Source organism: Mastigoproctus giganteus, unplaced genomic scaffold, assembly GCF_048544385.1.
Source record: "Mastigoproctus giganteus isolate SK-2022 unplaced genomic scaffold, ASM4854438v1 scaffold_23, whole genome shotgun sequence".
Lineage (NCBI taxonomy): Eukaryota > Metazoa > Arthropoda > Arachnida > Uropygi > Thelyphonidae > Mastigoproctus > Mastigoproctus giganteus.
Window position 1 is genome coordinate 31,778 of NW_028328300.1, and position 18,089 is coordinate 49,866.

The 18,089-nt window shown below is 37.0% G+C and overlaps 1 protein-coding gene across 1 annotated transcript in view; it reads left to right on the plus strand.

Moving 5' to 3' along the window:
- LOC150074871 (intermembrane lipid transfer protein VPS13D-like) overlaps positions 1–18,089 on the plus strand; it is a gene marked incomplete at its 5' end in the record, with an annotated part of 233,196 nt that overhangs the window by 31,586 nt on the left and 183,521 nt on the right. Inside the window, one exon of the mRNA XM_090389446.1 lies at positions 213–368. Within this exon, the coding sequence (XP_090245572.1) occupies positions 213–368 (156 nt within the window). The remainder of the gene's footprint in view (positions 1–212; positions 369–18,089) is intronic.

The window sequence follows — 18,089 nt, forward strand, 5'->3', positions numbered from 1 at the left end:
TTTGAGTTTTTTTTTTTAATCTGTCCCATTTTTTGAAATTCTCGATTAGTTTTTTAACACCAAGATTTAATATATTAAAAGTTTATTTTAAATGATAATTGGAATGACATATCATTTTTTTCTACCCCCCCCACCAAACCCAATTTCACATAAGAAAGTAAAGACTTGGAAGAGTGGACCACTTAATTTAAATTGTCTTTTTATTGTTTTAGGTAAGTGGAAGTGTCATAAACTCATTGAAGGTCTGCCTTTCAAAAGAGCAGTATCAACAGGTTCTCAAGACATTGGACAATATTACTTACATTGAAGAATGTACATTAGAAAAGGTTTTGCATGACAGCCCATTTGAGAACACTGTTGAAAATGAGGTAAGCCCCCTTCCCATAATTGTATTGTTTTGCAATAAGAATGTAGGCCTTTTTATTGTATCCAGATTTGATTACATCAGAAGATGTGAAGCAGATTATTGTTAACATAATTAGATAATAAGTCATCATCCAGTTTATTTTATATTTTACGAATTTAAAGGTTAATTTCTGAAAAGGGAACCATTCACTTCACCTATTTTATATTATTACTGGTTAGAAATGTTTTTATATGGTTTGTTCATTCACTATGAAAAATTACAATTATTCATAACTGAGATAGTACTGGTGCATATTAACAGTGACCAACAAGAAAACCATGACTGACAATGAAGGATTGAGGGAAATCAGTATTAGTAGAGGTGACTTAAAGATGACTTAAGGATGACCATCAGCAGCCTTCTAAATTATGCAACAACTGATCCACATAAATTTCCACTGTTCATGAACAAAATCTGTAGCACTCACATCATTGACCTACTTCTGCATATCTTCTCGTTAATATCGAAAGCAGGTGATTTCCTAAAGGTGTAGAATAACTAAAATGTGCAACTGATTCACAAAATCAAAAACTCTGAATCTGTAAAAGGTTTCAGACTAATTGCTATAGGATGTTTACTACTAAAAAGATTTTTGGAAAAAACAATCCTGGATACCATCACCTTTGCTTTATACTCCATACCTCCTATATGTCTATTCAGGTGTTTCTTCTGACAACATTTGCAATTCTCTTCTGACATTTACTCTGAAGGGATACTCCCTCATGTGAAGAAACATCTTCATAATTTTTTTGCATATTCTTCAGGATCAATAGATTATAGTAATTAATGATTGCTGTGTATCATATTAATAGTGAAGTCCCACAGGGAGACATTTTGATAGCTACACTCTTTGCTGTGGCATTAGAACCTTCGTTAGCATAAAACTGTAAATACAGTAGAATGTCAGTTATGCAGAATATTTTGAAAGATTGATTTTTCTTCTTTTTTTTATTAATGATAGTATTTGAGACAATTGTTTATTATGCTATGAGAGTATTTCTGTCTGTGTTTTTACATAGTAGATCTGCTGAAATGTTGGATTAGGACTAATGGGTTTTCTCAGAAACCACGAGTGTTAGAGTTTAGCCATTTGCTTCCTTGAACCCAATCTTCCATGACATAGTTCTGTTCTCTTCATTTCATATTATTTTTAGTTTAGCTCCAGATTCTGTAAGATTAATATTGGCCTGAAACCAGGAAGAATGCGATATAATCAAATTGGTATTATTAAGGAACTTGAGAGATTTCGTAGCAAAAAAAAGTCACAAAAAACGATTGAACATTATTTTTAAAAATTACTCTAAATATTTTTCCACATAATATTTGCAGTAAAATTTCTATCCGAACATACATGCCTATCTAAATGTGCGAATTTTTATGTATAAGTTATTATTGTTAATTAAATAAATTTGTTTTTTTTCTCTAGCTATTTAAAGACTTTCTTTTACCTTAATACATCATAACAGAATTTATTTAATTTTACCTGGCATTCAATTATCCGGAAATTTTTGATTTCCGGAAGAGGTCTGACAATTATTCCAGATAGTTGATAAGCTACTGTAGTTCATCATTATGGAGAAGGATGATATGTTTTGTTACATTAAAAGATTTGCAATCAGCTGTGAACTGTAATATAGAAACAAATATTAAGATAAGAGGATTTGAAAAAAGTATCTGGAGTTTATTGTATTACAGTGAATATACCACACACATGGTCTTTATTAACAAGAAAAACAAAATTTGCTGCTAGTATTTATGAATGGAACAAATATCCGAGAATAAAATCTCATGGACGTGGGACTCACATAAGATGGTCTATTTCTTTCCACATTTTGAATAGATATGGGGAAAAAACTATCAACTCACATGGGCCTTGGGAGTTCATTGTGCAGTACACCTGGTATTATTTTTGCAGGTTAACGGTTTTAAACCTATATGGAAATAATGGTAATACTTAGAGATATACACTAATATAAAATTCATAATTTACACTCCTTCATAAATATTAATGGTCATGAGAGAGTATTTTTGAACAAGGGACATAGTGGAAAATATTTAATCTGTAGTGCTTGCACACCAGCGGTATGCATACTTTCCAAGAACCCAAGAACTATTCGGATGGCACATTAATGTCCTGAAAACTGTTTTTGTGGCCAAGAAGCAGTTATGAGTTTGATATTCCTGCTGTGAAGCAGGGATGATTAAGGAGAGAGTTTGGAGATAAATACGGATAACAAAAAAACATCGTAGTGGTTATGCAGCTTTTAATCTAAATATTAGATAAACTGAAAATTAAATACTAGATAACAAGACCAAAAGCAGAGCAAAGATTCCTAATAAGAGAACGATAACTCAAAAGTTGCAAATCACTTAGTTTGAGGACTCTAAAACGATTTTTTTCCTGTCAAAAATCCATACAGATTTTCTATAACTTTAACATTGACACTCAAACTCTGCACATTCAAGGCATATAGGAACTCCACTGAGTAACCAGACTGAAATTAGAAGATCATATTCCAATATTTCAATACTCTAAAATAGTGAAGATATAATCCTACTTCACAGAGTGATAGCGGTGAAATTAGTATAATGGTGATTTGATATTTTATAGCTGCAATTTGCAAAGTTTAAGCTTTTTTTGGGAAGAGCACCACTTTGTTTCCCTCACCAATCTTGTTGCCCTTCTTTGTACTTGTCCTATCAACTCTACAACCTTCCCAAAATGAGGCCTCCGGACACAGTACTCAAGGTGTGGCCTGACCATTGCCTTGTACAATGGGATAATCACCTCCTTGTCATTCCTCCTAGCAAAATTCCTATATAACATTGACAAAACTCCATGAACTGCCCTGCAGCCCGTCTGCACTGCTCAGTGAACTTCATGTGACTGCACAATTACCCTGAGGTCATTTTCATTCTCCACTTCCCTGAGTGTAGTACCACAAAGTTACTGCTACCCATATGCAGTACGTTGCATTTTTCAATGTGAAACTTCACTTTCCACTTTTCAGTACATTTGCCCAACTTTCTAGATCCTATTGCAGTAGCATACTGTCTTTACTGTTGTTAACAACCCTGCCAATCGTAGTATCATCTGCAAACTTGGACATTAAGCCTGATATACCTTCATCAATATCACTGATGAATATACAAAACAACAATGGGCCCAGCACCGAACTCTGGGGAACTCCACTAATAAAATTAGTTCACAAAGAGCAGTGACCATTGATTACCACTCTCTGTCATCTCCCACTCAATCGTCCCTTTATCCATTGTAGCAACTTGCCCGGAGTCTTGTCTAGATTATCCTGCAATGCTTCTTTAACCAGTGACTCCATTATTTTCCACGGAATACAAGTTAAACTAATAGGTCTATTGTTACTTGTGTCACCTTTTGAACCCCCCTTTATGAATTGGGGATACATTTACACACCTCCAGTCCAAGGAAGCTCTCTTAATTATGGCTATGGCTTTGCTTACTTCCTTTGCTGCCTCCTTTAATATAACTGTATAGATCCCATCCACCCCAGATGCCTTTCTTATGTTTAACTTCAATAATTTCTCCTCCACTTTGGTCTCAGTTATTACAAAATCACTTGGCTCCCTGTTAGAGTGTGATAAACTTCTGGCATTTCCATCCTTGAATAACTCCTCCTATGTGAATGTAGATGCAAAATACTCATTCAGTTTATCAGCTACCTGAGCAGGATCATCATTAGTTGAATCGTCTATGTTAAGTGGACCAATCTGATTCTATTTCTTTCTAGAGTTTACATAAGTAAAGAACTCTTTTATGTTTTTCTTTGCATGCTTTGCCAAATATTTCTCATAATCTGTCTTTGACTGCCTTTGTGACTTGATTACAGACTAGCTTATATCTGCCATAGGCTTCTGTGTCGCCTGATAATTTATACGCATCCCATGCATTTTTATTCTGTGCCATGAGCCTCATTAATTCATCTTACATCCATTAGGACTAAACCATGAACAGTATTTCTTAGTTGGTATGAAAAGGCTTGTAGCCTCCAATTTAAGTACTTGAAGGATTGCCATTTAGAATTCACCATTGATAAAAACATCAGGTGTTCCCACTGTATAGAATTTAAAAACTGTCTGAGACCACTGTAGTCACCTTTACAAAAGCAAAAACCCTTCTCTTTACACTTGATAGTAGTTAGTTACTTTAAATAAATCCCACATCAGTACACTATGATCACTGTCACCCAGTGTTTCCTTTATGTGGAAATTTTTAATGCATGAATAATCGCTGCTGATAATCAGATCAAGAGTATTATTCCCTCCGGTTGCCTCTCGAACATGTTGCTGTAGAAAACAGTCATCCAATAAATCCCCAATGGTCTTGCTAGTGTGCGAGTGACCAACCACAAGTTAAAATCTCCCATTATAAGACATTCTGATTTACTGGCCCACTCTGTTTCTTGCACAATTGTTCATTATACTCATCAGAGTCATTAGGCCTATAACACACCTTTCATTTTCCCTTTACCAGTGCTTATGTCACACCACACTAACTCAATATTACATTGTCCACCAATGTCAACTGGATGCACTTCCTTAGATTTTGTGTTTCTTAAATAACAGCATAACCGTCCTCCCTTCCTGTCATGTTTATCCTTTCAGTACACATTGTACCCCCCAAATTCCAATTCTTCGCTGCTTATATCTGTGTTTTCCCAACAATATCCACCTTTGATGTCTTTACCAGCACTTCAGACTCATCACATTTATTTACTATACTTCTGTCATTGGTGTACATGCAAGTGTACACGCAACCGTTCCTTCTCTTAGTTACCCTGATACAGCCAATGTATTTACTTGTTCCACGATGACTCCCAGCAGTCCCGGAAATCCTCAGCACCTTACTTTCCAGGCTGCTGCTGATTCTAATAGAAGCAGTGCAAGAATCAGTTATGCCTCTGCCTGCAGTCACTGTTAATCTTTTAGTCAGTGAATCTCCTGAAGCTAGCAGTTTTCTGACCCACCTAACACTGCCTTGATAGCATCAGCAAATATTCTTCGTCAGCAAAACAGCATTAGGTATAGGTTGCTTTTCCACATGGATTGGTTACAGGTTTTAGCAATGCTTCTGTTAGTTTTTAGCATGTTCATTAGGATTTATTTGATTGTATTATTCCTGAGGCACTCTTATCCTTAAGCAATTCTGGAAGGCTTCCCATTTGGCTATTTTTAAGTTGTATCTGGTGATATTGTGTACCAGAGGGGATGCCACATCCAATTGGTGCACAGGTGAAAATAATGATATAGTGTTTGGATGTGGTCCCTCCCTTCCTCCCTCCCTCCCTCCTGATCATGCCAGTTGGCAAATTCAGTTCAAATTGCCTGTGTGGTTAGAGTGACATCACTGTAATTTTCCCATATGTAGAGCTGTTGGAATGAGTACAAAGAAGGGCAACAAGATTAGTGAATGGAACGAATGGGTGCTCTTACGAAGAAAGGCTTAAGTTTTGCAGATTACAGTGTCTGGAGATTAGGCACCTGCAAGGTGATCTGATTGAGGTGTATAAAATCTTGAATGGTTTGAGCATGCTCAATGCTGATGGGATTCTTCCTCTTGCTCAGAATAATCACCTGAGATGGCATAAATTCAAATTGAGGAAAGACAGTTGTAGGATAGATGTGTGGAAGTTTGCCTTTAGCCAACAGGTAGTTGATTGGTGGAACAGACTTCCGTCTTTTGTTGTGGAAGTTGATAGCCTAAATAAATTTAAGGCTGAGCTGGACAGGTATTTGGAATGAACAGACGGGTGAAATGGGAGCGGTGTTTTTTTTTTTTTCTGGCTGATGCTGCATAAGTTTGCTTTCTTGCATCGTATGCCTCCACTAATGCTAATGCTAGGAAATGGTGTCGCTATAGATACACAGATTATGTGGGTGGTTTAACACCCTAAATGCTGTAGTAGCTAGGAAGTCTTTCAGCTATTGGCGATTGTTGGTACGTAGAACAATATTTGGAGGAGTTATGCTTTTAGTTAAGAAACACACAAAATCTAAGGCAGTGCATTCGGTTCATATCAGTGGCCATTGCTGTGAGTCAGTTTGATACAACATAAGCATATGAGAACAAAAATAAGAGTACGAATGTGTTAGAGGCTGTAATAACTGTGATGAATATAACATAACTATGCAGGAAAGTACAATGAACCAGTAAATTTGAATGTGTTATAATAGGGGATTTTAACTATTCAGATATTGACTTGAACTTGTTTGTTTGTCACTCTCAGAGTTGTAAGACTTTTGTGGATTTATTGAATGACTGTTTTCTACACTAGCATATTAGAGACACAATGAAAGAAAGCAAATAACCTTGATTGACTATCAGCAGCTACTCTTCATGCATTAAGAATATGCATATAAAGAAGTACTAGCATTAGCATTAGTAGAGGCATTTGATGCAAGAAAGCAAGCTTATGCAGCATCAGCCAAAAAAAAACCACTTCCACTTCACCCCCCTGTTCGTTCTAAATACCTGTCCAGCTGAGCCTTAAACTTATTTAGGCTATCAACTTCCACGACAAGGGGATGGAAGTCTGTTCCACCAACCAACCAACCACCCGCTGGCTAAAGGCAAATTTCCGCACATCTATCCTACATCTGTCTTTCCTCAATTTGAATTTCTGCCATCTCAGGTGATTATTCTAAGCGAGAGGAAGAATCCCATCAGCATTGAGCATGCTCAAACCATTCAAGGCTTTATACACCTCTATCAGATCATCTCGCTGGTGCCTAGTCTCCAGACACTGTCATTTGCAAAACTTAAGCCTTTCTTCTTAAGAGCACCCCTTTGTTCCATTCACTAATATTGTTGCCCTTCTCTGTACTCGTTCCAGCATCTCTACATCCTTCTTGAGATGAGGCCTCCAGACCTGTATACAGTACTCTAGGTGTGGCCTGACCATTGCCTTATACAAGGGAATAATCACCTCCTTATCCCTGCTAGAAAAATTCCTATATATCATTGACAATACACCATGAGCTACTCTTGCAGCCCGTCTGCACTGCTCAGAGAACTTCATATCTGCCTGCACAACCACCCCCAGGTCCCTTTCATTCTCTACCACTGTCAGTGTAGTACCACAGAATTGATACGTTGCACTGGTGTTACTGTTTCCCTAGTACTAGGTGGCAGTGATCACTATATTTATGTGGTATTTACTTAAACATGTACAACAGACTCTCGATTAACCGGGATCGGATTAACCAGGACACTTCCAGACTCCAAATTAAAAAAAACAAAAAAACAACCAGAAATCAAGAAATTCAAGTAATAACTAGAATAGGTATAAACAGATATTTTGTAAGTCGTAAATAAGCGACAAGCGGCATTATGAGTCATCATTGGGATATTAGTGAACCTGTTATCTTGCAATCCCCGCTATCTTCACCCCAGCAGCTCATAAAGGGGGGGGGGGTGAATAAAAAAAGACCAAATGTTTAGTGCATCTGTTAAATCTCTAAAGAACCATTATAATGTTGGTGACCAAACCATACGCAACATCATAAAAAATAAAGGTAAGCTATTAGATTTAAAATCAACATCGTAAAAAAATATATATATAAGAAAGCTATTAGACTTAAAATCGACATCGCAAAAAATAAAGGGATGCATCATATTGGACACGCGAGTAGTGCGTGGTAAGTTTTTTTCATTTTTTTTATCTATCGCCATGTTTTGAAGTAGGTTGCTGAACATTTTTCGATACAGTAAGTCCCCGACTTACGCAACTACGGATTCACGTAAATTTTTTTTCGCTCAAATTTTTTTTTTTTTAGGATTATATTATTTTAAAAAATAATAGTAAATAAATAAAATAAGCAATCAATAACGACGATCACGGCACGCACAAATTGCACAAGTGAGATACGGTTTAAAAAGCAAAAAAATAGGAAAGAAGAGAAGATCCTTACAATTTATTTTTGGGTTTTTTTTTTTTTTTTTCATATGATTGAAGATTTCAGTGAAGGGGACACACATTTCACCATAATAATGTAAAAACCTACACAATTCCAGCTATTGGTATTTTTGCAAATGCAATAAGATCGAGTTTACGATCCGTTTATAATTAGATGCACAAACGGGAAAGCCCAGTAACCTGGAAGGTGCAAATTGTTTAAATGCAGTGACTTCCAGAAATATGCTTTAGTAAAATGTGAGTTCGTGTGAGGTGATAATAGTGTTTTTCCCCCTTAACTCTGTGAAGTTCTTTTCAGAAAATTTCTTCTCAGGTTGCTGTTAAACTGAAAATGTATTTTTCATCCACATTCACACATGAGGAATTCTTTAATAAAGGGGATTCTAGAAGTTTACAGTATTCTGATTGGGAGTTGAATGATTTCGTGATAACTAAGAGGAAATTAGAAGAGAAACTGTTGAAGCTAAATGAACTAGCAGTTTTCCGACCCACCTGACTCTGCCTGGGATGAATGAGATCTATACAATTACATTAAATTACCAAGGAAATTACCAAAACCTTGCTTTCCAGGCTGCTGCTCAATTGCATTTCAATAGAAGTAGTGCAAGAATCACTTTTACTTTTTCCAGTGGCTACTGTTAATCTGTTAGTCCGTGTATCCCCCCTCAAGCTAGCAGTTTTCCGACCCACCTGACTCTGCCTCAATAGCATCAGCAAATATTCTTGCACCCTTCCTATTTAAGTATATCCCATCCCTGTAGAAGCAGTCTCTCCTGTTAACAAGCACAGACCAGGCTGAGAAATATTCTACCCCGTGAGCCATGTACAATCTCTCCAGGGCCGAATTGATTGACAAGGCTCTCATCATATACTCCCTCCTATCGTGTCTGGGCAGAATTGCAGACACTTTCAAAGCTGAGAGCTTGATGGGCCCCTCCATTTAAATCCATCGAGGGCATCCACCCTGTTCTTCAAGCTCTCATATAAGCCCATAACAATGCCAAGTTGACGTGTGATTCCCTTGCACTCCTTACATTGCGCACCCACAAAGACATTCCCCTTGGCAATATCGTGTCCCGTTCCTGATTGCTCCACAAACATCAAACCAGCAGTGCATTTCAATAGACTGTGATTCAGAGGACAATCTCCCCCCCCCCCCCCTCAGTTCTCCCCTGAGCCACAGCACTTCCACTAGTTTGAGCCTTTTGCTTTACTGCTCTGGTCTGGTCTGAGTCATGATTTCTATTCAAGTTCAATAAAATCCAATACAAAATATAACCCTAAACCTATATCCCGATGCAGTTATAACACTATATATATGTATTTCGGTATAGAATATTATCTTCGAGTTACGTTATATGACTTTCTTATCCCCTGTCAACTTATATGTATTAATTTATGATGTTACATTTGTAATAACTAGGTCACTATATTTATTTAGTTAAAAAAGTACAATTCAATTGACAATGAAATTTAATAAGATTAATAAATTTTACTGATTAATTGATACTACTATATCCGCTATCTAGTTTTCCGTTAAATCTTATGCTATCACACGTATTGTATAACAATGGGGGCAAGTTAGGAATGGTTAATGTACGGACACTAGGTATTATTTACTTTCCAAATCGCACTATCTAAATTCAAAATAAACCACGGGGCTTGAGTAGGTCTATAAGCTACTTATAGAAAATAATTTAATCTAACAATTAAGTCAATAAAGCGGCTAAATATAATTAAAAACTTTTTGTTCGTGGGAGCTGCAAAACCTGTCCACACGTGGATTTGATACCCTTACCGATACTAAGTAATAATCTACAAAATCTCTATCTAAAAACTTTGCCTGTTCACATGTACTCTCGCACCCAATCTCCAATCACCCAATCTCTAGTTATTGAATATGTGGACAAATTATATTAAAAACAGCATCTTCCTACTGATGTTTTATTAAGGTAAGGGTATGAACTTGTTGATACCCCTCCCCCTCGTATATATATTCCAAGTCAGTTTCATTGTTATAACTGTCAGAGATATGGTTGTTCCCAGACAGCATGTCAGTGAGAATTTACTTGTCCAAATTTTGGCTTAAAAGATCACTCTCAAACTGTATGCACTCAACATATCTATTGCCCAAATTGCAAAGGGTCATACCCAGCATATTCTGAAACTTGTGAAAAATGGAAGGTTCTTAGATAAATCTAAAAGTACAGGGTTGAAAATAAAATTAGCTATCAAGGAATGAGAAACTCTCAACTTAGCCACTAAATACTTATACAACAATCACACAAAACAAACAGAATATTGGAACTCAGACTGGTATATCAATCTCCCCAGATGTATCAATTGCATAATGGATGGAAACTATGCTTTTGAGCCATCCATCTTCCATGGCATGTTTATTAAATCAGACTAATAACATGTTAGTCGCATTTCCAACTGACAATAATCCAGATAAGCCAGATATAGAATAGTGAAAGACAAAGGAAGAGAGCTAAACAAAACTATTATGGATGATGATAATATGACCATTCTACATGGACAGCTTCATCAGATATTGAAGGCAACAAAGAATCTGGGCACCCTTCCTTTCTCAAGAAACAGCAAACAAAATAATTGTTACAAAAAAATCTCACCAAAATCAGACAGTCTTATCTTTCTTAAAAAGTAAATATTGGAACATATCATTCAATGGAACTGCAGAGGTTTACATCGAAATGTTGATGATATTTGTGATCTGATCTCTTGATATCACCTTACACACCTGTGTTTGCGAGAGACCAAGTTAATGCTGCAGGTTTATTTAAAGATTGGAAACTTCACTTTATATAGAAAAGACAGGAATTCAAACTCCTCTGCATGAGATGTAACAATAATAATTGGCCATAAACTCTCATCCAGGCTTATTATTCTTCAGACTTCCAATTGCTGTTCGTATTATGCTTAACATTGCAGAGGAGTCCCAGAACCTCAGTCTGCTGAAAACTGGCTCTCATACTTATGTACACCTTACAGGATCGACTTCAGCCATTTATCTCACCATCTTTTCTGCAAACTTAATTGCAAATATTGAGTTGACAACACTAAATTACCCTCTAAGTAGTGATTATTACTCCATAATCTTTCCCAATGAAATCAGTAAATTCACCAGAAGACGAGCATTACAAGAAGTAGAAAATTTTCAGAGCTGTTGGGTTAATTTTATTGGGTCAAACTGCATACTCCTTTTGATGAAGATGTCATTCATTAAGATGTCATTCATTATGAATGTATTGACTCTGTTGCTGATCATATCACGCATCAAATGCTGTCAGCAGCCACTAATCTGGGGTATGGCTGTACTACAGTACTATACATGAAAACATGCCAGTGTTGGAACAAGGCCTGCAATTATAAAATAAAAGAAAAAAATAAAATAAGTCTATAAATAACAGTGTCCTGCTGGCGACAGTCTCATTATATAAGAAACTAAGAGTAAAGGCTCTTTATGAACCAAAAACAAGCCAAAAGTGAATTGAATTATTTTGCCTTAACAATAAATAAAGATTCAGATACCTGACTAATTGTGGGAAAAAGTCAGACAACTCATCAACATATTTTCTCCAGTAACCTCCCCAGTCATGATCTGGAATGGGACAAGAACTGTCTTCTCTGACAAAATTGCTGCAAATACCATTGGAGAAACATTTTCTAAAGTATCTCTGACAATACATATGATCCTTTTCTAAGAGTTAAAAATATAGTAGCAAAATGTGAAGTAAACTTCAACACCAGCTTAATGCTTAACTCTTCCTTAAAATCAGCCACTTACATTGTGTGAACTATGAGAATCAGTAAAGATCAAACAGTAGTGCTGCTGGTCTCAATGGACTATTTAATCAAATATTCATCAAGTCAATCATCAAATCACTTTAATCAAATATTCAGTGAAAATGTCTACCACAGCTCCTCTAGACATTCAATTGTTATGATCCTTTCCCAAATCCAGAAAAGATCATCATAACCGCATTATTAATGACCAGTTTCTTTTACCGGTTGCCTAGGGAAAACTTTAGAAAAAATTGCATGTTATCGGTTTATGTATTATCTTGAAACTAAAGGTCTGATGAATATCCACCAATTTGGATTTTCAGAAAAATAAATCCACTGTAGATATTATGACCCAAACAGAATCAAAAATATTAAATGCATTTATAAGAAATGAATGCTTTGAAAATTTTCAGATCTGCTCTCAAATTCTTTTTTCAGTTAAAAGGAGTTCTACTGGGGTTGGTATTAGTGCTATACTGTTTTCGGGCTTAATAAACAAAAGAAATCCTGAATACAATTGATTGTACATATGCCAATGACCTTTTTATATCATGTCACTCACAGAATATGAGCTCCTTAGAAAGGGAGCTCTAGATTTCAATAAATAAAATTTCCTTCTGATGAAACAGAATGGATACAAACTCTCTGAACAAATAACTACTGCAGTTAATTTTTTCAAGAAGCATAAAATGCATTGCAAACCTGAGTTTTGATTATCCAGTTCTTTCATACCAGTTTCCAGTAGTATTTGATTCATTGGCATGCTCCTTGATAATAAACATAAATTTCTTGAACACATATGCATACCAGATTTTTAAAGAAAAATGAATTTACTTGGAACTATTTCTGTCATGTCATGGAGCACTGACTGTGTAACCTTATTTCATTTGTATTGCATCTTGATCATCTACCACATCTTAATGTGGTAGATGACTATCTTTACTAGGTGGTAGATGACTCTCATCAACCAGTGCAATACCACCACTTTGCTTATTTGAGGCTTGAAGTGATGGACCCAATGTTTAGTCTCCAGAGCCAACCCTCCCCCATCTCTTCCATCATGCAGTATGATTGATATCTTTTGAGGTTATGATGAACACCATGACGAGATTGGATCTCCAGTTGAGGGTACAGCTCTAAAACGGTGTTCGCAAGCCAGCTGCTAGTTAGTACACTGGACCGAACCTATTAGCAACTCTCTAGGAGGCTTTCGGATTAGTTAATGTATAATCTTGCTACCTCTACTCTGCCATATAGTTACTGGAACGAGTCCGAGTACTGTGTATGCGGGGAGCATTGTCGAAGCCACGTTATGTCAAGGTTCTGGGTATATTCTTACCATGTGCGCACCCTATCCAAAAATATCCTTACTTCATACAGCATTCCCCCCCCTACCTTTTTTTTACTATTGAATACACCACGAATTGTCAAACTAATATAGAAAACTTATTTGCAAAAAGATCTAACCCTCCCAAACACTTCCTAGTTTATTTCACAAATATACGTGGTCTCAGTTTTAATCTCAATGATGTCCATTTCTATTACAGTCTGCCAAACCCCATGTACTTTTTCTGAGAGAATCTCAGTTATTGGTTGATTCAACCACTGCTCATTTCAGTTGCCCACATTATTTGCTGTATTTCCCTTCGCCTTAAAGGTGGTACTTGTGAATATGTCCATTCCGATATTCCCTGTCAGAGACTTGGTAATTTGAAATCTCCTCTTTTCGATCTTCTGTGGCTTAAAATCTCTCTACCTCATTCTATTAAATTCACCTGTTGTCTCTACCATTCTCCCATCTCCACTAATCACTTGGAGCTCTTTGACTTCCTCTCTTTGCAACTTGACTTTCTTCAGTCCAACTTTTCTAACAGTGAGGTAATTTTCCTTGGTGGTTATAATGTTCACAACTCCAGCTGGCTTCCATTTTCTAGTCACAAAGACCTAGCTGGTCGAGATGCTGAGGCTTTTGCAATTACTAATGTCCTCACACTGATGGTTCATTTACCTATTAGAATACCGTACAATCCTAACCATACAGCCAATGTGCTTGATCTTTTTCTCACAAACAATCCATCTATACACAGTCGAAGTGAGTGGTCCTTTAGGCACCTCAGATCCCAACTTGGTGATTGTTTCTTCCCTAATGGAGCCTTTATCTTATGGCTATTCCCAACCTCGCGTTGTTTGGCATTACGAGAATGCAAAATGGGATGACCTGCGTGATTTCTTTTCTTCTTTTCCTTGGTTGGATTACTGTTTCAAAACTTGTAAGTAGGAGCATGTATGCTTGCATGTAGACCAATGCTAGAAGTATAGTAAATAAATTTGATGAATTTGAAGTGTTGGTCAAGACATCAAAGGCGGATATTGTTGGGATAGCAGAGACGTGGTATCACACAGATATAAGGAATGCTGAACTGGAATTTGAGGAGTACAATGTGTATAGAAAGGATAGACAGGATAGAAAGGGAGGAGGTGTTATGCTGTTAATTAAGAAAAACATAAAATCAAAAGAAGTGCATCCAGTTGATATAGATGAACAGTGCACTGGTGAGTCAGTTTGGTGTGACATAAGCACTGCAAAAGCAAAAATAAGAGTAGGAGTGTGTTATAGGCCTAATGACTCGAATGAGTACAATGAACAATTGTACAGAGAAATACAGTGGGCCAGTAAATCAGAATGTCTTATAATGGGGGATTTTAACTTCCCAGATATTGACTGGAACTTGTGGGTTGGTCACTCACACACTAGTCAGAATTTTGTGGATTTATTGGATGATTGTTTTCTGCAACAGCATGTTCAAGAGGCAACCAGAGAAAGTAATACTCTTGATCTGGTTATCAGCAGTGATCATTCGTGTATTAAGAATTTGCAGATAAAGGAACCACTAGGTGGCAGTGACAGTGTACTGATGTGGGATTTACTTAAAGATTTAATTACCATCAGGAGTAAAGGAAAGGGTTTTTGCTTCCGTAAAGGTGAGTACAGTGGTCTCCGACAGTTTTTAAATTCTGTACAGTGGGATAAACTGACGATGTTACCAACAGTAAATTCTAAGTGGGAAGCATTCAAGGAATTAATCGTGGATGCTACTAAAAGTTGCATACCTATTAAGAAATACTGTTCAAGGTTTAGGCCTAAATGGTTATCTAATGAACTAATGAGACGCGTGACAGAGAAGAAAAATGCATGGGATGCATATAAATTATCAAGCAACTCAGAAGCCTATAAGCTAGCCTATATATAAGCTAGTCTGTAATCAGGTCACAAAGGAGGTTAGGCAGGCGAAGGTAGATTACGAGAAATCCTTGGCAAAAGATGCTAAGAAAAACAGCAAGGATTTAGTTACTTATATAAACTCTAAAAGAAAGGGAATGAATCTGATTGGTCCACTTGACATCGATGGTTCGACTGTTGATGATCCTGCTCAGATAGCAAAGAAACTGAATGAGTATTTTGCATCTTCATTCACACATGAGGAATTATTAAGGTTTGAAAATGGCAGAAGGTTATCAAATTGTAGCAGGATACTTAATGATTTTGTAATAACTGAAAGCAAAGTGGAGGAGAAATTGTCGAAGTTAAACATAAGAAAAGCGCCTGGGGTGGATGGGATCTATCCAGTTATATTAAAGGAGGCAGCAAAGCAACTAAGCAAACCCTTAGCCATAATTATGGGAGCATCCTTGGACTCAGGGGAGGTTCCCACTGACTGGAGATGTGCAAATGTATCCCCAGTTCACAAAGGGGGATCGAAGGGTGACACAAGTAATTACAGACCAGTTAGTTTAACTTCTGTTCCGGGTAAAATAATGGAGTCACTGGTTAAAGATGCATTGCAGGATCATCTAGACAAGACTGCAGCAATAATTCAGACACAGCATGGGTTTGTTACGGGAAAGTCTTGTCTGACAAATTTGATAGGATATTATGATGTGGTTACAAAGGAACTGGATGCAAAAAATAATTTTTATATCATATATTTGGATTTCAGGAAAGCTTTTGATACTGTTGCGCATGGAAGACTATTGAAATTGGAGCAGAATGGTATTAAGGGTAAGTTGCTACAATGGATAAACGGATGGTTAAGTGGGAGAAGACAGAGGGTGGTAATCAATGGGTGTTGCTCTTCGTGGACTAATGTTATTAGTGGTGTCCCACAGGGTTCGGTGTTAGGTCCACTGTTGTTTTGTATATTTATCAATGATATTAATGAAGGTATATCAGGCTTAATGTCGAAGTTTGCAGATGATACAAAGGTTGGAAGGGTTGTTAATGACAGTAGTGGCAGTGTGCTACTGCAACAGGATCTAGATAATTTGGGCCGATGGGCTAAGAAGTGGCAACTGAAGTTTAACCTTGACAAATGCAAAGTACTGCATATGGGTAGAAGTATCCCCAGAGAAACGTACCAACTGTGTGGTACTACACAGTTAAGGTGGTAGAAAATTAAAAAGACCTGGGGGTAATTGTGCAGTCAGATATGAAGTTTTCTGAGCAATGCAGACAGGCTGCCAGTGCAGGTCATGGGGTTTTGTCAATGATATATAGGAATTTTGCTAGCAGGGAAAAGGAGATGATTGTCCCTCTGTATAAGGCAATGGTCAGGCCACACCTTGAGTAATTTCGTACAGGTCTGGAGACCTCATTTTAGGAAGATTTAGATGTAGATTTACTTGAGCATGTACAGAGAATTTTCGATGTAGATTTACTTGAGCATGTACACATTTTAGATGTAGATTTACTTGAGCATGTACAGAGAAGGGTAACAAGATTTGTGAGGGGAATGAAGGAATCCTTTTACCAAGAGAGGCTTAATTTCTTCAAATTGCAGTGGCTGGAGACTAGGCACCTGCGCAGTCATCTGATTGAATGGGTTGAGCACGCTGAATTCTAATGGGATCCTTCCACTTGTTCAGATTACGAACCTAAGGGGGCATAAATTCAAATTAAGAAAAGACAGAGGTAGAATAGATGTGCGGAAATTTGCCTTTAGCCAGCAGGTGGTTAATTGCTGAAACAAACTTCCATCTGTCGTTGTGGAAGTTGATAGGTTGAATAAATTTAAGGAGGAACTGGACAGGCATTTGGAGGGAATGGTGTGATTTTTTTTTTTTTTTGGCTGATGCTGCATAAGCTCATACACTTGCTTTCTTTCATCACATGCCACCGCTACTACTACTACTTCTGATGTCAATGTTTGCTCAGATCGTGTCAGTAAAATTATGTTTGTAGAAATGGAATCCTTTATTCCACCTTAAAATCTCGTCATTTATCTCAACCTTGATTTTCCAATAAATGTGCTAATTCTGTTCAAGAGAAGAACGTTGCATATCGTAATTGGCTTGTTTCCAATTCTTCAGTTTCATTTTCTGCCTACACCAGAGCTCACAACAATTGTAAAGCAGTTAGTAATCAGCCCTTTTGCCAAAGCTACTGGCTACAACTTTTGCCCATCTATGCTCCCATGTCTGTCAAAACCAGATGGTTCTTTTGTCACTTCAGCTGATCTGCTAGCATCTCATTTTTCTTCCAACTCATGTATTAATTATCTTGGTAAAACACCTCCCACCATTCCCAACACACTCCATTCAATGCCTCCTGTGGTCTTCCCTCAAAAGGAAGTCCGAAGGATTTTGTCGAATCTTGATGCTAAGAAAGCTCCAGGTCCTGATGGTATTTCTCCACTTGTTCTCAAACCTGCACTCCTGAACTTACTCCTGTTCTTTGCCACTTTTTTCACTTTTTTATTCCAGAGGTGTTTTTCCTTCTGCTTGGAAATTTGCTCATATCCAGCCAGTTCCTAAAAAGGGTGACAAATCCCTCCCATCCGATTATCGTCTCATTGCAATTAGTTCTACTCTTTCCAAAGTAATGGAGAAGTCAATTAACTGTCAACTCTTAAACTATTTAGAAAACT